The sequence below is a fragment of the Lonchura striata genome, chromosome 18 (assembly GCF_046129695.1).
Source record: "Lonchura striata isolate bLonStr1 chromosome 18, bLonStr1.mat, whole genome shotgun sequence".
Taxonomy (NCBI): Eukaryota; Metazoa; Chordata; class Aves; order Passeriformes; family Estrildidae; genus Lonchura; species Lonchura striata.
This window is the reverse complement of record NC_134620.1, coordinates 7,298,618-7,319,994: the sequence shown is the minus strand read 5'-3', so window position 1 is coordinate 7,319,994 and position 21,377 is coordinate 7,298,618. Positions and strand designations below refer to the sequence as shown.

The 21,377-nt window shown below is 42.4% G+C and overlaps 1 protein-coding gene across 1 annotated transcript; it reads right to left on the bottom strand.

The window, feature by feature from the left end:
- Positions 1–749: 749 nt before the first annotated feature.
- PPM1F (protein phosphatase, Mg2+/Mn2+ dependent 1F) lies at positions 750–20,428 on the bottom strand. Its single transcript, XM_021549983.2, has 7 exons — positions 20,232–20,428; positions 10,743–10,873; positions 7,015–7,214; positions 5,714–5,902; positions 4,452–4,595; positions 3,466–3,559; positions 750–2,356 (listed from the first exon to the last, which is right to left on the bottom strand). Exons 1-7 carry the CDS (start codon positions 20,405–20,407, stop codon positions 1,983–1,985), a joined length of 1,308 nt encoding a protein of 435 aa, XP_021405658.2. The 5' UTR covers positions 20,408–20,428; the 3' UTR covers positions 750–1,982.
- Positions 20,429–21,377: the final 949 nt, after the last annotated feature.

The following is a 21,377-nucleotide window of genomic DNA, read 5'->3' as shown; positions in this document are numbered from 1 at the left end:
GCATCAAAACAAGGCAGCTGCTGTCCGAGCTGCTGTGTAGTGAGAGAGGAAGTCACTGAGGAGTTCCTACATGAAAAACTGTAGGATCATCCACAGCAATTCCAGCAAAAGCCTTGGGGTCACTGGACCATCCCACAGCAGCAAAGGATCCAGAGACTGTGGACATAGTGCTGCTTGTTCTTCCTCTGAGCTATTCTAGCTTTTCTACCTCAACTTCCTCCCCAAACAACATGAATGCTCACCATATTTTAATCAATAGGACTGACATATTGCAATGACATGTGCTTCTACATGTGGCATACAATCTTGCTGTCAGATGAAAAGCACTTCTTGTTTGGACACTGAAATTAATAACAAATTTCCCATTGAGCCTTCAGATCTTATTGAGTCCTGCTAGCCAGGCAAGACAAAACACAACCACAGGCTCTAGCACGCCATGAATAGAGCAGTTGTGCAAACACCCTCACATATTCATTACACTTCTTTCATCCTCTGAGCTTCACAGTTCCTTAGAAAGTTATTCAGACCCAAAAGGTTCATGAAGTGTGGCCAGATTAACCTTCCAGTAGTAAAAATAGTTGTTACTAAACTAGTTTCTGGTTCATGTTACTAGACTTTTGGTGAAGGACAGAAGTTACTTCTTTTTAAATTAAATAATTACTCAGCTTGTTACTTTATGATTAAACCTCTAGAGCTTTCTGCACAGGGCAGGGGAGTAAGTCACAGCAAAGCTTTTACTACACACAAGATTTGGCAACAATGAAAGATGTTTTCTTGAAACCTAGTTACCACTAAAATAATTCACAAACTGAAACATTTAAGTGCATCAATGAAAACAAAAAGTCACATTTTAAAAATTAGGAACTGGCTCACCAGACTATGATAGGCAGCCAGAAATCCTTGGGTGAAATATTTAAGGCACTTGAGGGTAGTCAGTTTTTTTACACCAAGTAATAAAGACAGAGCCATTTTAACATTCCAGTTTAAATTAAAAACCACAACAAAATAAAGTAACACTGCAAAACATTCCTCCAAATGTAAAGTTCAGAAAATTAACAAACGCTTACAAGAAAAATAAATTCCTCCTTTGTTATAGTAGACAAAATAGTAGCAGGAAGAGGACATTCACCTGCTTGAGCATACAAACTGTAAAGATCTCTCTTTATACCACAAGAGGGGTCTTTTAGGTTTCCAAATAGCCAATAAGCATGTTTGTTAGGGAGAAATAATTCAGTGCAGTTAAATATTAGATTCCAGTTTATAAACCAGAGCATCCCAGAAAGCAGTTGATTTTCTATCATTTTCCCTGGGATATTTCTAACTAGTTTCTCTGCTTTTCTGGAGCATCCAGTTTTATTTTCTCCTCTCCATACACACAAGTGTTAAATGTTTCTGTTTGAATAAAGAGGCCACATCATTCTTGTACTATCTTTGGCACAAACCAAAAGCACCTTACACAGCACACTGGTGTCACCCAGTCCCTGCACCCCAAATCTGTTCCTACAGAACACACACAGGAAGCAACTTTTCTGTGGTGGGGACAGCTTCTTCCCTCCACCTTGCAAAGTAACATCACAGTTAAGTACAACATACAGTGCTCTTTTAAAGCACTAATTTAAATTTTCACGCTGACTTTATGAAATACATACTCTCATCCATTAGCTTATATCTGTTATTGTTTCTTACCACTTGAGGACAAAGGAATATGACCAACAGCCCTGGGACACACTTTAGAGTCTGCTCCCAGAGATGAAATAGCTGTACAAATCTCCACGTCTGCTCAGTGTTTTTTGAGGGAATGGGGGAAAAAAAAGGGAGAAGGAAAAGACAAATGGGAACTCAGTAAAAGGGGTCTTGCCTTTCTGTTCCACATTTGTCCATTTGTCTTTTTTCCTGATACATTTTGCCCATTGTATTAGAGGCTTCTTCAGTGGAAAGCAGTTCTTACATGAACTTGAACATTCTGGACTAAACAGATTCTGTCACTGTGTGGCTCTTCCCTCGCAGCTGAGGAAGTCAAAGGGTGAACTCTGAGCATCACCATCAGCCCTAGGGCTCTTGGAGTCTCTGAGACAGTCTGCCAGGATGTCCTGAGGATCCCTCAAGAAGACCACCAGAACAGTGATGTTGTCACTGGATCCATTTTCCTTGGCAGCAGCCACCAGTCTCTCTGCTGCTTTGAGCCCCACTCCTTTGGTCTGCATCAAATGATCCAGCACCAAGTCTACAACCTCATGGGGCTTGATGGCATCAAAGAATCCATCACAGGCAAGGAGCAGGTAATCTTCTGAGCCAGTCAGCTCAAAGGAATCACCATCTGCATCACCAGAGACATAGGGCTTCTGGCAGATGTCACCTGAGACAAACATACAAAGCAAAGGCTTGATTACTTCAGATGTAAACAGGTATTTCTTTACCCACCAATTGCTTTTGTCATCCTCAAGGATGGCCAGATCATGTATCTGATGCAGGATGAAAGTAGTCAAAAGCCATGGAATAAGCACAGAAGACTTTTGTTTCTTTAAGATGCTTGGAACCTACCTAAATTCAGTGGGTTTCTAAGGAGTTACTTGAATTTACGCTCCCTTAATTTTGTAGGGAAAATGAGGAATTTATTCCTACATTTTTTCTCTCAGAAATATATTTGTGCAGGGAGATAGTCAGGCCTTCATTTTGCGGGTGTGCCTCCTGTACAGCTTTCAGAATGCCATAAAATTTTTCTCAGCTATCCAGATATACATCACAATGCCCTAAGAATTTGCTCATTGTCTCTAGTTTATCAGTTTTGCATGGACATACTTACAAACATGGGTTGCTACTGATCCAAATAGCATTATACAAATTCCATACTAATCTGCTCCTACTCATACATTACATTTATCTACTGTATTGCTCAGGGTTTTTTTCTCTTTCTGCTCTAATTGGCAATTAGCAAAGTAAGCTTGCTTAATAAGATTATGAGAATACTACAATTAAAATGCCCTAAATTGCTGGATATTGAAGGAGAATGCAGTGATTTGACTTAAGCAGAAAGATCCACAGTCAGGAGAAAGACACATTCATATAAAGTGGACAAAACCCCCTCACAAGTCAGACATTTGAGCACATAAAGGCTAGACAAACATTTACTGCTTCCTTCACTTTTATAAACTAAATGCTGCATATTTGTTAAACTACTGTAAAACATTCCAGTACTTTAGGCATTTATAGGAAGCAAGATCCTGGTAGTAGAAAAAAAATAGGGCTATCATGGCTAGTATGTAAAATAAAACATTTTATGCTCAAGATAAAACCAATAAACTGATGTAGCTCCAACTCATGCAAGTCTTTTCCTCATGGGAAAGACAGTAAGTAGTTTACTATTTGTTTGATGCTGAACAAGACACCATTTACAGTAAACACAGTCTCAGGTGGTGTGTTTCAATCAAGTTTAATCTGAAGTTTACTGATTCTGGTTTATCTCACCAATTGCTCTGGAAACAGCCAAGGTACCATTAACCCGCCAGCAGTCCATGTAGGTTACACAGCCACCCAGAGCCTCAATCCTCGTTCTCTCATCCTGAAAAACAGTGGAATGCATTTTGTTTGCCGCTCCAGCTTCTGTATTTCTACAATGAATATGGCAAACACACATATCAGAATCTAGCACAGAAACAGCCACATAGGATTACTGGAAACAAACCATTACTTTCCATCCCTGTTATGGCTTGTCCATAAAAAAGCAGAATTCTCAAGCTTTTGTATCATCATATGCTTTCCTATATGGATGAGTAAATTTTCCTGCTACTTCTTCCCATTCCATACAGCAGTTGGGTGTATATATAAATGTTCAGAATGAAATACATGATAACTAAGCTAAGTAACAATTGTCTTTGCATTGATACTCCTTTAACTACTCAGTTGTTACCAATATTCATGCAGTAAAGGCAAAGGGTCATGCAATGCTAGCTGAACTTGCAAAGTCCCCATCAAATTTCATGGAATAAAATATCTGGCTATTTAAAACAGATAGGAAATGCAATACACTTTAAGCCAGTTAGGCCAATAGATTAGCATTAGCTTTTCAATGACAGTACTGCAAATAATGAAAGATTTGCATTATGCTAATATTTTAAATTGCTACTAAGATATTTTGTAACAGGCAGATTTAAATTCACACACAAAAATCCTGTGGAAGGCTGTAATTACTACAAATTTTGAATAATCTGAGCAGGAACTGAAGTCAGGACCCTCAGTACCATCCATTAGTACTTCCAAGCAGGTAAGGTGTAGGGATCACCTTGTCAAGACAGGAGAGGACGCAAAACAAAAAATTGTTAATTCCATGCATCCTAACATGCAGTATGTGTAATCATGTAAAGCACCAAACACTTATAAAGGCTTGGCTCCAAAAGGTTTCAAGAGAGAATCCGACATCACACACTTAAGAGGAAAAAACAAGTCAGACTTACTTCTCTTTCTGGTTTGTGAGGTTCCATTAATGTCACAGCTTTCCCTTGCTGCACCAGCATCACCTGAGAGTCCCCCAGCCATGCTATGTGCAGTTTGTTCCCTACAATCAATGCAGACACACCTGTTGTGCCACTCCGCAGCTTCTACAGAAGGAAAACAGGGGTGTCAGGTGAAGATTCAACAAGCCCTACTAGGATATATGGCAATACTGAAAACTTAGGCTTAATCACGTTAAATGCAGCAAATTAGACATGCTAATCCTAATTCAGATACTTGAAAAAAGAGTACAAGATAGTAGAGAGACTTGAAATAAACAATTTATAAACACATTTTCTAATATGCAGATGACTTATGTTCTTCCTTCTCTTTCTATTAATTCCAAAACTGATCTAGGAGATTAAGAGCTCTGTTGTTTAAAACAGACATGTAGAAAAGCAAAAGGATCTGAATTTCAGTAGAATGAACATTCCACAAACACTTTGTTTGTTTGTCCAATCACTTTCACATTCTTCACCCTAGCAACTACAAATATCTCGCTCCACACAGATCTTCTTATCCTTGGGTATTTAAATGAGAATGGCAACAAAGGAAAAACATCTAACTGTCCTAGATCCCCTGTAAAGATTAGTGAGAGTCAAACCTTATGAAATGCTGGTCCCTATTTCATACCTCACTGACAGAAATAAAGATATTGACAATGAGTATTTCCACAGTAGTGCTATAATAAGAGTTCGCAAACAGTGTAATGTAGTTCTGAAAAAAGAATGTTCATTGTACCAACTTATTTCAAAGTTTAATCAATAAGTTTAACGAACTGAGGAGTCTGCTTTAAATCGCAGAACACATTTTTCACTTACAATCACCAGTGACACTAGTGGCCAGACAAGAAAGAGGAAGATAGCAACCATATTATCAGAAGAAAGAAATCTCTTTTCCAGGTAAGAGGTAAGGCAGCAGAACATCTAGAGGTTGCCTGGTTTAGACAAGGAGGCACCAGTATTCTCTCAAATAATTGATACGTCACAATCATTTAAATCACTTCAGCACTTATTTTCAATTACTTTTCTTGAACTCCCAAGCACTGGTTTTCCTCAAAACAAGAAATAATTTGCTCAAACAAAATCTTTACACATAGCATAATTTCATAAAGAAGCCAGTGATTCAAATAAACTTTACTGTCAGAATTTTCTGCATAATACCACGTTGTTCAACAGTTCTCAGTGTTATTTAAATACAATGGAATTAATCTCTACCCACTCACCTCTCTTTTGGCTTTGAAAAGAAACATTTCATCTGTCTTCTGGAAAGAGCACTTCAAGGCCTCAGCTGGATTCTTAACAATCTCTTCATGTAACCCAACGTTTACGTGTAAGTGGGTTGCTGAGTAATTGGCAGCATCCACCCCACCATGGCCATCAAACACCGCAAAGTAAGCACGATCAACATCATCCTTTTGCAGGGAGGGAGAGAGAGGAAGACATTCATGTTCAAAACCAAGATAGCTCAGACTGGTACCAACAAGCAAAGCTTCTTTTTTCTGGGCTTTCTTATATACAAATGACCATTTAAGTCCATTTACATATGTACAAAATGGATAAAATGGGTACTTTGCAACCAATTACTTTTTTTTGTTTGCAGTTAGCCACTTAATGTCCTTAAAAATAACCTGGCATTGAAGCAGCAGACTGCTGGTTATAGAGTCCTCCAGCAGTTTCATGAGCTGCACTTGTACAATTGCTGTTCTCTGTATCATAGAATGGTTTGGGTTGGAAGGACCTTATTGACCATATAACTCCAGCCCCTCTGCCATAGGAAGGGACAACTTCCACTAGACCACGTTGCTCCAAGCCCCTCTCTTGTAGCCTCTTTAAGTACTGGAAATTGCAATAAGGCATCCTCAGAGCCTTCTCTTCTCCAGTCTGAACAACCTCAGCTCTCAGCCTGTCTTCACAGCAGAGGTGCTCTAGCCCTCTCATTATCTTTGTGGCCTCCTCTGGACTCACTCCAGCAGGTCCTTCTCATTTTTATGTACCGAGTCCCAGAGCTGGACATAACTTTGCAGGTGGGGGTCTCACCAGAGCAGGGTAGAGGGGCAGGTTCCCCTCCCTCAGCCTGCTACCTTCCCTGCTTTTGATGCAGCTTAGGACATATTTGGCTTTCTGGGCTGCAGGCACACATCACTGGGTCACATTGAGCTTCTCATCAACAAACACCCCCAAGTCCTGCTCCTCAGGGCTGCTCTCAATCCATATATAAGTTGTGTCAATCACAAGAACATTGTAACTACAGCAACATAACACTAGGTGAACTTCCCATCTTCCCGTATCTTAACTCATGACATGAATCCCAAAGTCACAAGATCCTCCCTGCATCACTTCTTTATCAGGGCAGCTGCTGGCCCCCAGCAATCTGAGTCACTAAGTCCTTGCTCCAGTGCAGACATGATAAATAACTTACAACAACAAATTCACAGATCATCCATCATCCATCACACAGAGCCCTGTGCTTGCAGCAATGCTGCAAAGCTGCCCAGCCAGCCCCCCTTGTTGTGTCCAGACTTACTGAGAGACCAAAGAGCTGGTTGAACTCCGGGAGCAGGACGTGGCGATCCTCCATCTTGCGCCGTGCGTTGCGGATGGCGTGGATGGACACCAGCAGGAAGCGCGCCAGGGGCCTCAGCGGTGGCAACTGCTCCTGCCACTCGGAGCACACGTCCCGCAGCTTGTTAAAAAAGCAGCGCTGCAGCGACTCCCCATCCAGCACTGACAGCACAGAGACAAAACACTAAGTGCTCTGTACCACTTTCCTACACTACCCCATCTTTTGGCCTGTCTTCCCTTCAAGTTTCTTTCCCTACAGCTACATACAAACATCCAGCACCCTGCCTTTACAGGCTCTGCAAGAATTAAAATGAGGTCCTGAGAATAATGTGGAGAGAAAGTTGCAATGGAAAACAGTGGATAATAAAAATTGAGGATAATAGCAGCTTCTTTATTTGCTACATCTTTTTCAGAATAGAGGTTTATCGAGCATAACAAAGACCCAAAAAATCAGTCTACTATATTAGACATAAATGTTATTATTACGTAAGTAAAATCAGTAAGACAATCAGTAGGAATTTGTACATACTGAAAAATAAAAGGGAAACACCAAGTGGGCAGAAAAACCTTCAAGATGAGACTGCTGTTGTCTTGGACACAAGGGCTGAAAAAAGCACTGGCCTGGGTTTGGGTCAGGTTATGTCCTACTGAACCACTTCCACTGAAACAACAAGGAAGTCTGAAAATGTTTGCTGAGGTCAATAGCTCAACTCATAGTTGAGCTGAACAGATTAGAATTTTAAGCTGTTATCCTTATCTTTTTAAATACTCAGGGTTGTAGGAGCTGCAGGGACCAAACACTTCCGCTGCTTTCCAGTTTTGTCATTACAGAGCAGAACTGTAAACACCCATTGGGCATAGCATGAAAAGCTCCAGCCAGACACTCAAATCCTATTCTGGACAGATCCCAAAGATCAATTAATCCAAACTTGTTCATCAGACTGAATGGCTTGGTGCTTGGCATTGTGTCTAGCTTTACAAGACAGTATCCCTCCAAAAAGGTAACAATTTAAAGTTTTGTTATTTGAATAGGAAATCTGCCTAAATGCTAAATAAACTAACTTCAAAACACACTGGAAAAGAACACTTATAGAGCAAAAATAATTTGCTGGTTGCTAGTGTATACTCTAAAGACCTGCAAAGCATAAACTATCTTTCCTATATCTATTTTATCCTGACTGCTGCTAACACTGCTAGCATTAAAACTTCCTCAGAATTCCTTTTTATAACCCCTGGTTCTCAAGCTTTTTTTTTTTTTTCTTCAGCAGTAGTGACGGGCCAGCTTCAGATGCATCTCTAGGCCTGGAGAATTGAAAGCTTAAATTTAAACACACATCTTTGATTAGCAGCCACTACATACTAACCAAAATTACTTTTGATTTGCTTAATATGTAGGTGTTAATGGACAAGCTATAAAAACCTTTGGATATTAATTCATCCCATACACAAAATAACTAAATAGGACAGCATTTCTGACAGCCTTGCCTACAGCTGTTAGTTTATATATTTGTAAATGTCTAGACTAATACTGACCAGAAGACACATATTGCTGTTTAAATATTAAGCTTGTGACATCTGACAAAGAATTTAGTATCTTAACAGCAGAAATGCTTCTACAGTGTACCACAAACAGTGGTACTCACACGTGCACACCCCCCCTTGCTTTTATATAATCACTTCTCTTTCATTCCAAGAATGCTTTTTTTAGCAGATTTATTACTGCAGTGCAGGAAGAGAGTCCATACTGTGCTGTAGCATGAGGAACAGCTTTCCTTCTAGTTGTACAGTTAAAGTGATGTAATAGCAGCTACAAGATATGGGAAAACAAATACAGTCCAAGGGGCCAGAAAAATGAACACTTTTAGAGTAGCTGTTCCTTGCTGAAATCAGGCAATGCAAGTACCTGAACAATGAGCAGTTTCCATCCTGTTTGATAGGGGAAGATGGTCAGCAGAGGTTTGATCTAAATGGCAATGATGACACAAAAACAAGTAGACAAAATAGACAGGAATATGTAAAATGGAAATTACAGAAGGCTTCAACCATCAAAACAGGGAGGGCTCTGGAGCATTTGTTAACAAGAAATAGTAAGAGAGAATGTTAACTAGTTCAACATAAAACTCATCCAAGGATTTTCCAACTTTGCCTGCACTATCTTAGAAGTAGACTCCAGTCCTATCTTTATGGCCTTCAGAGTAAAACAGCAGCCTGAATATTCTACAAATGTCCCCAGTAGAAAGTAACCAGAGGCATCAGGTGCTTGAGACCAAGAAAATGTCCACGTCCTGTCAAGTTCTTCATTACTCCTTGTTTCTAAACATTATTTCTTTATTATTCAGATAGGGTTCATTTTGGTTTGTGGCCCAAGTTTTACACAAGACACAGAACTACAGATGACAGTCCTAGGCTCACAAATGTATAACAGTTCATGTCTTCTATTACTGCTATAGTTCACCTCAAAGATAATTACTTGGGAGACAACGAAGAGTCCGCAGCACAGTGTCTGCTGGGTGCTCTGATAATAGTTTCCAACTGCCTTGTGCAAACCTATGTAATTATCCTAGGTGAGTTACAATATGCTGCTTTTAACTTTCCTGTAGAGGCTACAGTGATCTGGTCACACTGAAATCATATTTGCCAGCTCCCCCTCAAGGCAGAATCCTGCCCCAGGCCAGGTTAGCTGTAGTGAGTGAAGGCCACAAGCACTAGGGCAAGGGATGACATAATCAAGGTGCAGCATGACTTAATTAACTGAGTTCCCCCTCCTGCTGTTTCAGACTTGGACATGAATGCTGAAAGAGGCTTCTGGGAAGTGTCATTTCCTGGCCACTGCACTGCTCTGTTTAGGGCACACCAAACTGCCTTTCAACCCATCCCAGGTAAATGGAAAGGTGAGTATTTCCTCTTACAGAACAAACTGGTTTGCCTAAGACATCTCTTCTCCATTTTAATCTTCTGCTCTGCCTGCATCCTGCTCCATTTAAATTCTTGGCACTGGGACTGAAGGTTTGGTGAAGTCTAATGTTAAACACTTCAGTAGGTAAATGCAGGAGGGACCATCTGTCACACAAGGCACAAAACCAGTACTCAGTCACCAAGGTCTGTTCACTCTCCAGTTCACTCAGGAAAAAATGCAGGCATCTGGTAGAAGACCTGCAAAGCTCTCCTTCCCTCATGATCTCACCTTTATAGAGGAGAGTGGGAAGAGAAGAAGTAATTGATAAAGACACATACTATCAAGCAACTTGTCAAAAGAAAGTTCTGGAGTTTCAGGATGTTTAAGGTGTCAAGAAGCCTGAATCTGGTTGCCAAGACAAAAGCAAGATGGTTTATATGGATGAATTGAAGGTGTTGGTCTGGCTGTAGAACAACTGTGGTGATATCAATGTCAAAACACGGGAATAATTAGCTAAGGTCACTCTGCCAAAAGGAAAAGGACATACTCTTCCCTTTCAGAAAGCCAATGCACAGGATCAGTCAGGGCTCCAGACACTGTGTTTGCATGTTGCCCACAAAACTAGCACAGCTTCCTTTCATCCCACAGATACACAGCAAAAGCAAATAAAGTTCCATTCACTGCTGCTTGCCAGGCAGCCTAACCAAATAAACCTGGGAAACATTTCAAAACACTGAACTCTTCTGAAAGACAGCTTCTGGGAAAACCACAGACAGAAAAAAAAGTATACTTACAGGTGAACCTTTCCTCATCTCCTTCTCCCTCCATTTCCACATTTTGCAGCTTAAATTCAGTCAAGTCTGTTTGGAGAACTTCATCAACTGCAGCATGGATCAGTGATGCTGCAAGAAGTGGTGAAACATCTCTGCTGGTAAGAAAAGGAAGGGGAAGCAAAATAGACTGCATTAGTTTAAACTGAGCTACAACCTCGCAGGGTATAGCAGGTGACCTCAGACTTAGAAACTATTACACACAATAATACAAACTTCATTAGTAGACTAGTAGAGCAAACCTTATGTTCAATATTTATTCACACAAATCTTTAGTAAGAGGCTCAGTCAGACAACTGCTTTCTCAAGAATGTAAAGAGGAAGACGTGTATGAATCATATTTTCAAACTGTTGCCTCACACTCCAGTCACAGATGGTACCTCTTTCTCTTGAGCTCTCAGATGGGAACTGCTACCTTCAGTTCTAGTCCCTGAACACACACATTTTGTTTCCACTCACTATACAGCATTTCTTATTTGCAGTCAACAATATCACCACAGACAGCATCAAGATCTCAGCACTGTGGTAGATATAAATCTCTAAAAAAGTTACTTGAACTCTCCCTCCTTTCACAAGAAGTCATGCTTAATGCTAACCTACAGCCCTTATTCAGTTTATTCTGACTGGAAGTTTTCCAAAGAAACCACCCAGGTAAAAGGTGCAAAGAGTTGAGACTGGGGACTAGGATGAGAAGAGGCTCCAAGATCCATTATTTAGACAAAACCTTTAGGTAAGCATCTAGAACACAATAATGCTACATGGTCTGCTCACCACATGCTTTATTCAAGCCACACGATTTATAAGAAGCACACACTTGCTATAATGTTTTTGAATCTGTAAACAAATAAATCCCATCCAACTCCAAAAGGAGGCTACTATAAAATAACTCCTATAGTCACTACAGTCTCATGGCAAGCACTAACAACTACACACAACACATGTTCCAGCCATTTTCTATGAGCACAATGAAGAATAAGCATCAACATCCATAAAAAAGCACTTTATCCATTGTTCATGGAGCTTTTGATTCCCACAAGGTATTGAATTACCCAACCAAAGCAAATACCACATTAAGGAGCAAGTCAAGGACAAGACTTTGTTTACCCAGGAAACATTTAGAAAGTTCTGCATGAAACTGGTTTGCTGGGGAGTATGAAATGGTGGAAGCATTTGGTCTGTGATGTTGCTCAGCAATGAGTGGTCTGTGTGTACAGAAGGGCAGGCAGGGGAAGGCTGCGGGGGTTTAGATCCCAGTGACAACAAGCTGAAATGCATTTTGCCATTGTGCTCCTGAAAGAGGAGCCTTGTCACATCCTCACAGCCATGTATGAGTACCTCCCGTGGCAGCAAACAGAAAGCATTGTGTCAGTCAGCAGGCTCCAACACAGGCCTGCTTTATGCCATGCATTCTGTGGCACTGACAGCCCAATTTAATGAGTTATTTCGGTACTTCAAATAGATGGCAACGTGTTTGTAGCCCTTTCAGTGCTAGCTGCAGTCATGTCACATCAAGGGAAAACAGAATGTGGCTTTTTATTTCTTTTTTAAGGCTGATATGTTTAGGGGAGTTAGTTCCTTTCTTACCTCAGTTAAAGCAACAATGCTTGCTTATAATGACTCTGACAGACAACATTTTAAAAGGTCAGGCAAAAAATACATCCAAAACAGATATGGCACCCCTGCCCTCCAAAATCCTTCTTCCTGTTGTTGTTCATGTAAAAGAAAAAGAAAGGACTATGAAAATATAAGGTCCACAAACAATGTCAGATGTGTTGTTGACACTGCTGAAATTCAGAAGCTTTAGTCACAGCATGTTTCAGCTCCAAGAATAGAGACAAGAAGCATTAACAGAGATGCATTTAGCTGCACATTGAGAGCCACAGCTTCAGATATCTTCAGAATTTCTCTGCTGTGCTGGAGAAAAAAATAATATCTAGCCTGGGTTCACAGCTCACCATGAGAAAAGGGCTTAATACTTTGATTTTAAATTTTGTACATTTATGTGTTCCAGAGTCCAGAATTACTGAACTGGGTCCAAACAAAGCAGCTTAAACGAAAGGAAATCTACTAAGTGCTATAATGCACAAGTGATGTATAAACCTCTGCTTACAGGATGCCTATAACAAAGAAAAAAATTACAAATTATGTCACATCCTTCAACTTTTTCCAGTTTCCACCCAGTTCCTAAAAAAGGAAATTCAGTGATTCCTCACTACTGGTATGCTTTATTCAGCTTTCCTTCCTATGTATTTCCTCCCACTCCATAGTTCTGCAAATCTTTAAGAAAGTGGTTGTTTATTGGGATTTTTTTATGCAGACAGCTACAACATCAAACAATTGATTCTGACACACTGAAATATACAGAAGTCTAAAAATTACCAAACCTATTTAGTTCAAACTCAGTTCTGAACAGAAAATATTTGTGATCACGCTATTAAATCTTTACTATATCATTACCATATTGGCAAGACTGGTTTTCACTTGAGCTCAAGTAAATGGAGCTCCGAGGAATGGCATCCTTCATTCAGGTTCAACATTTACTAGTCCTAAGTTCACCTTCTAAATAAGAGACTTTAAGAGTTAACAAAATGTGTCATTAAAAAAGAGCAAGAAGTGCTGCTTTAGTTGAGAGCTACAAGGTCTCACTTGGCTGGAGAGTATCTGGAAACAGACACAGTACCTATGGCAACCAGTGCAAAAGTAACCCACTGCAATTACCATTGCAGACTTCAAACCTTTCCTGTAAGCAAAGAAGAATGTCACTTATTGTTAAAATCTTCCTTTCAAAGAAGTCCAAGACACCCTGGTGATGAGCTGAACCAAGCATGATTTAATCTCCATGAATCAGAAGGAACACTGTAGCTGTTTCCTAAGTGGAAAACCAACTGTACTGGGAAGAAGAGGAAAGCTGGTGGGGTGTGTTACATGCATAGGATGCCACTTGAGGGGAATCATAGAAGAAACACTTCAGCTCCATTTCTGACACGCAACACTAAACACTCAGCCTCAGCACACACAGGCTAGTAGTAAACAAGCCTTGAATTTCTTTGCTGCAGGCTATTTCCTTGCTAACATAAAAGGGTGTGTTCTGACCACAGTAAAAAATATTTTAAAAGAATTAAAGCATGTCATAACAGTGCAGACAAGGCATCGTAACTTCACCAGCAGCTGAAGTCAGATGAACAGTGGCTGGAGCATGGAGCTCACATCCTCAGCTACTCACAGTAAAAAACAAGACTTGTTTCAAAAACCTGAGTACAGACAGAAGAGGCAAGTTGAGTAGTAAAGCAATACTTATACTAATAAAGACCACACTTAAATTTATATGCCACCCTCCTCCTTGAAAGATTCTGGACTACTGGACACACTCAGTACTGGTAAAAGGAGCTATGCAAAGCTCCTGTTGATACACATACCTCTGGGCCAAAATAAAGTTACAGACAGAAGCAGAATGCAATTATGATGCATTGCATACTTTAGATTTGGCATAATTACAGAACAGAACTTACTTCTCTTGTTCACCTTGTTTCTCTTCTGCAATACAATTTAGTTATCTATTTTTTTTTTATTTCAAAAGACTAGCTGTCGCACCGCCACAGCCTCAGTGTAATCACATATGTCAGATCAATCATAAGACTGTTGCTGACCCTTTTAGTACCAGTCTTCAGAAAGAAAAGCACCAAAATATATACATATTCTTTTGGGAAGCAGAAACACAGTAAGATAACTTATTAGTTTTTTATTTGGGTCATTAAACCCCCAGTAAACTTGCAACAAGTGTTGCAAACAAGTCACCAGTTCAAAGATGTTCCCACCTCTTCTTCCTCTCCAGTTTAAGAGGGTACATTCAGAAGTCTCTACCAAACAGCTTTTTGGATAACAGGAAAGCATCCAGAGCATCAAAGGTCAGGCCACCATACCTTGGCCAGAGCCTCTGCTACAACTACACTTTTTGTGAAGGCTTGAAAACAACTGACAGTCTTCCTGCAGTGCTCCATGCCCAGCTTACAGTCACTTTGAGGCCTCAGAGTAGTGCAGCAGATGGCAGACCCCAAAAAGATGCTCCTCAGCACTGGGAGCAGAGAAACAAGCTCTGTGTCACCTAGGAGGGTGGTACACAGACTCCCTAGAATATGCCAAACACTCCATGTTTACACAGCCTTCTGCATTTTTATGTACCTATTTTGCAAGCAGAAAAATTCATATTCGCCCCACTTCAAATACACACATTCTCCCACAGTACTGTCAGGAAATCTGTTTGTATCAAATAAAGCACAAGAGATTACCAACTGTCTTGGCCAAGTATTCAGCACTTATCTTTCAGATTAAAGCAAAAAGTGATATAATTTTGTTTCCAGACATTATTACCGAAGTCATGGCAACAAGGCAGCAGTGGTACTGCAGGCCAGAGCACCAGTGTGCAGTCCTCTTTTCCTTTCAGCCTGTGCATACACACTATGCTGGGGAGAAAGAAGTGCTGTATCTGAAAGCACAAGCTCTAGCATAAGTCAGCTGCCTTACATCTGAAGAGGTGCCCTTATTTGCTCCGTGGGCTCTGAACAGCAGATCACCACACACAGCACAGCTCTGCCACTGCGGGCTCGGGGTGTTTCCAGCATGTTGCAGCTCTATCAGCAGCAGGTTTAGTGCAGAACTGCACATGCCAGCAGCTCTCCAGCAAGTGAAAGATCCTCTCACACTGCCAAAATAATAGCAGGTCACAAGTTTCCTCATAAACAAAAGCTGCTTGTACTCACTATTTTCTCCCCAATCTGCTTTTATTTCCCTTTCACTTTTTATTCTTATAATCAGAATGTTTCCACTCAAGCAGCTTTAAGCATTAGCATTTATTAGAGCAGTACCTAGAGTTCCCAGGGTGATGGTGGCCAGAAAAGTTCAAATATATATCCATTAAGGAGAGAACATCTGACATTCTACAATGCACAGGAAGTTATTTCTTGTGCTAATGGCATCAGGTCATTAAAGGAGATGAACAAGAGGGAATCAAAATAAATACATAAACAATGCCACACACAGAATTTCCATCTCTTAGGGTTACATGAAGCAGGTTTTTTTCCAGCTTTCCTTATGAAACTACCAGAAGCAGCAGCTTTAGAATCCAGAATCCATCTGTTCAGGACCTTCAGTCATTACTGAACAGTTTTTATAAAAAATGTGCAGTGAAGAGTCACCTGCTACTTCCATTTTATTCTCAGCAGGAAGAAAAACCCCACAGCAGAACAGGAGAGGCTTAATTCCATAAAAGCCACTTTTCAATTAAACCCTAAACATGTTGCTTCAAAATTGAGTATTTATCCTGAAACAACAACAGAAAGGGTGATTCGCACAGGTTATGAGAGCAAAATATGCAAACGTGTTCCCAAACATGGAAAAGTACCAGCATTACATCAAATGGTTCAAATTAGGAATAAGGAAGTAAGTTTTAGAGAATTTATTAAAAGCAGAGGTGACAGTAGAAAGTTTTCACAGAGGAAGAGACTAAAGAGCGTTTTAAGAAGAGATTGGGAAACCAGAAGCAAGATAAGATTTTCTTTTCCCCCTGCTCATACTTAAATCACATTAGACATGAAAATACCAGAACTGCTGAACTACTCTAAAAGAAGGGAATGCTGGAAATAAAGATACCAGGGCCACACCTTGGTGTGAGCACTACAGCGTAAAGCACAAAGAACACAAAACAGGATGCCGAGGCAACAGCAGATGGCTTGGGAGGGGGCAGAACAGGAAGCCCAAGTCTCTCAACTGTTATTGTAGTAAATCTCCTCCAACAGGAAGGCTGCAGCAATTTCACATTGTTCTTCAGATATGTCACAGGATGACCATACAAATTTCAGCTCCTATCGAGGGGAAGACAAAATTTCTATATCTGGGGGTCTGACTTCATCTCATGTTCTGTTGCAGTGAAAGTCAGGAATATTTCAGGTTAATTTCTAAACCTTGGGAAGTAACTACGGGTCACTTCATTCACATTCACCTATTTTCACAGACTATCAGAACACAGCTATTACCAAAAAGAGTACGTTAATTAAACTTCTGCAAAACAAGATTACTTAAGCCTGCTCTGATTCTTCAAAATGTTATGTGTTTAGCTGCAGTTAGCAACAGGCAGTTCCATTGATTTAAATGAACTATTCAAAGTAGAAATATCTGCAAAGCTTTACCAGATTAGTGATTTAGGGGCAAGGCCCACCAGAGAGCATAATGGTTTGCTGTTTTAGCTGGTGTTTCGCTATGGTATCTACATTTGCAGAAATTTGTTAAAATAATTCATTTTAGATTAGGTCGTTCAGGGATTAGCCTAACATATCCAGCTGCTTCCATGTAAAAAGATGTGTGCAGCCTCGGAGAAGCAACAGCATTCAGCAACTTCTTGTTGGACCCAACCAAAATTATTTCTTGCCCATTCTCTTCTCAACAGAAATCCTGATCAGCAGTAGAGGAACAATGTTCCTCATTGCAAAGGCACAAAGGTTTGTGCCTCCAAGCAACTGAGAGACCAAGCTAATCACCATACGTTGCCTCATGAGCCAAGGATATTGCTGGGCTTTATTGGCTATGGACCTTGATTGGCATGACCCAAACATCTGTGCACATGGGAATGAAGTACCTGAAAACACAGAAATGAAAAGCAGGAACAGCAGAACTGAGTGTCAAACTTGCTTCCCAATAACACTTTGATCTACATAGAAATCCTTCAGCAGTACTAATCACCATGTAAAATACATTCTGTGATGCTGGAGTGTTAGAGAAATCTCACACTCAGCAAATAGAGATCAAGCAACAATATCAGAAGTCAGGTTAGCAAAGTACATCCAATAACACCTTCAGACTGTTAAACTATGTAGAATAACACAGTGATATTTGAGGGTGTGTGTTTTTAACCGAGCTGCTCTCCCTGTGTTCGGGATGCTGCCATGACAGCCTGCAGATCACTGGATCTCAACAGCAGTGACCTCCTGCACAGTCACTAATCTGGCACCCCTTCTGCATCTTCAACAACTTCTGTACAAACATTAAAGTGTCTTCTAAGGTCAGTCCTCACTCTTATTTTACCATTTTTTAAAATATTTAACATCCTTCTTTCTCTTATTTTCTTACTATTCCCTCATCTATTTTATTGAGGAGTCGCATCAACAAAAAAGTTTATTCAGCCTTCAAAGCTGCATTTTGAATTGACCCACAATAGCAAATATGGAGAAAAAAAGAGTAAAGTTGGCCATTTCTCACACAATCAGAGGCTTCAGTTTAAGTTCCTAATTACAGAGATTACAAGAAGAAGGCCTTCAATTTCAAAACACAAGGTTCCTGTCTTGGCCTTGGGCTGTATCAGTCTTCTTCTCCACATGCAAGAACTTAGGCTACCCAACAGGAAAATGCAGCCTTTTTGCAACTGCAAAGTGAGGTTTCTCTTAGGAGTCCAAAACTAAGCTATAATTCTGCAGGGATCCCTACATTTGACACTTCAGGTACACTACATTACACCCAAACTCACAGCTTTGCCCAAACACACAGCTGCCTGCAGCCAGCCATGAGAATTCATAAAAACACTTTTCTTACCTATTTCTGTTTTCCACAAGCATTTTGTGAAAAGAAGAATTGATAAGGAAGGGAAAGGGAGCAAAAGAAAGTAAAGCAGAATTAAAATGCAGCAATCTACTTTTTTTTTTTTTTTTTTTTTAAATTGCCAGCTCAGGACTTGGGCAGCTCCACCAGAGAGGCTGTGGAGGCAGAACTGGCTGCAGGGCAGGTATGCAAAAAATGAAGCTTCTGACACTGGCAAGCTCCTCTCTGTGTAAACACCAGGAGTGACAGGTGAGGTGAAAGCATTGCAAAACCATCATTCCTCTTCTATTTCCACTTGTTACCGTGCCCAATACACAAGAACAGAATGTCAGCAGATATGCAGCTCAGAAATACTGATTTTAAAGCACTGCAGTTTGAGTAACACATCCCATAACTCTATAGCCTCATACCTTCCTCTCTAAATCAACTGGAGAGAGCACCAGCCTGGCCCACGTGGCAGAGTGGGTGCCATGTGATAAGTATTTGTTCAAGACTGGCATTACCTTGTTCTTTAAAGCATTCACCCAGAACCGCTCTTGCTCCATAGAGTTCAAAGATTTAATGCATGTGATGAATTTGCAATCTCACTGTGGAACAAAACCCAGCTGTGTTTTGTTCAAGAGCAATTTAGTCAAAGCACAAGTAAAAAATGCAATGATTATCTATGCCTTTTTACACTACAGACTAAGAAATTGTATTTCTTTGGTATACATTTTTCATCTTCATATTTAGGCATACCATTTAAGTGAGTGATATTATGTCCACAATCATCTCTGTAATATATACGAGTGACTTGATTTTTAAGGCAAATTCCCCAGACAATTTACATAACTAAAAATCACTTAGACAATTTCAACAACAACAACAAATTTATTTGGTGCTCATAAACTCACTGGATGATAGTTAAAAAGGCAATTAATTCAAACCATGTTTACTATCTATCAAATTCCTCTAGTAACCAGGTAACATTCAGCCAGAACCAGACTCCTCCATGCTCCAGTACCACAGCACAGTCTGATCACCACTCCTGTTCTTTGAGACCATCCACAATCACTATTCTGGACTCCTAAAAGCAGGTTAGTGAAGCAGATTGTGGTAGGAACTTTCTAACAGCTGGAGTGCACAGGCCCTACTGCCAAAGCACAGTAAGAGAGTGGAGTATCAGAAGAAATTGGTGGCAGATAACCTGTTCTCAATGAAGTACTAAAGTGCCAGGAGACTTAAGCCACATTCAAATTCTTAGCAGCATTAAAGAGGAAGTCTAAACTGTTCAGGATGTTTATTAGGATGCAGACAGGGGATGAGAGAAGCATCACTGATGAGCAGCTGTCTGTTCCAGCAGTGGTGTGACTAGGCTCCTGAAGTTTTAAGAAAACATCAGCTTGAGAACCCCAGACCAGCACGTCCCAGTGGGGAGGGCTGGGGAGCTGACCACCCGCGGCACCCTGCGGGGCTCCGCACGGACTGCTTCCCTCCCGGACCTGCAGCTGCTCCACGGGACCCGAGCTCGCACTGCTGGCGCGCCAATTGCACACTCGTAGCTGAACCCGCACCGACAGCGGGAGAGAAATACCTTAGAAAAGCACACACAAACAATACTATGAAGGCACGGGGCCGAAGGCCTATGGCCTGAATAGAAGCATGCTATTAACAGTCGCTAAAAGTAATTTAGAAGGAGGAATGATAAAAAATAAACCTCCAAACCTCCAGTTCCCTGGAGACGCTGAGGGCTCTCCCCCGCCCCGGCGGGCCCCGCGTCTGGAGGAAGCGCCTCCCGCGCCTGCACCTGCCGCGGCCCCGGAGCCGGGCGGCCCGCGCCCCACAGCGGGCCGGCCCGGCCGGAGCCCGCCTCCAGCCGCGGCCCCTCACCTGCTGCCCAGGAGGCTCCTCGCTCGCTCGGCCAGCGCGCCCGGCACCTCGGCCCTGCTCAGGGCGCCGCTCCCCGCGGAGCTCCACGGCAGCGGCTCCCCCGGGCCCAGCGGCGCCGGGAAGTCCCTCAGGAAGGAGCTCAGGGGAGCCGCGCACGGCCCCACTTCCAGCGCCATGGCGGCGCTGCCCGGCCGGGAGGGGCGGGGCGGGGCCGGTGGAGCGGTGCCGGCCCCTTTAAGGGAGCGCGGGGCCGGGGCGGGACCGGGGCGGGGCGGGGCGGGACCGGACAGGGACCGGGGCCGGGACCGGGCGGGGCACGACGGGGAGGGGCGGGACAGGACGGGGCGGGGCGGGGCGGGGCGGGACAGGACGGGGCGGGACCGGGACCGGGACCGGGACCGGGACTGGGACTGGGATCGGGACCGGGACCGGGACCGGGGCCGGGACCGGGCGGGGCACGACGGGGCGGGGCGGGACAGGACGGGGCGGGACGGGGCGGGACCGGGACTGGGATCGGGACCGGGACCGGGCGGGGCACGACGGGGAGGGGCGGGACAGGACGGGGCGGGACCGGGCGGGACCGGGACCGGGACCGGGACCGGGACCGGGACCGGGACCGGGACCGGGACCGGGACCGGGCACGACGGGGCGGGGCGGGACCGGGCGGGACGGGACGGCCGCGCCGCTTTCTGCCCAGCGCAGCGCCCGGTGCTCTCCTTCCACACACCCTCTGCCAGCAGAGAAGGGCTGAAAGCAGCAGGAAGGTGTTCCCCAGGGATGCCTCTTCACTGAGCCCTTCCCGCGCTCAGCGCTCATGGAATCCTAGAATAACCTCAGTTGGAAGAGATCATCAGAATCACCCCAAAAATCTCACCATGTGCCTGACAGCATCGTCTACCCCTCCTATAACTTCCCCTCCAAACCCTTCCCCATCCTTGTGGCTCTTCTTTGGATGCTTTCTAATAGCTTAATGCATTTTTTATATGTGGTGCCCAAAACTGTACACAGTACTCAAGGTGAGTACTGACACAGGTAAGTGGCTTTTCTATCCTAAATAACTTACTCTACATTAGATGATGAAGAATCACACAATGAAGATTACCCTGACAATCACGCATGGAGATACATGCAAATGGCAAGGGTGCA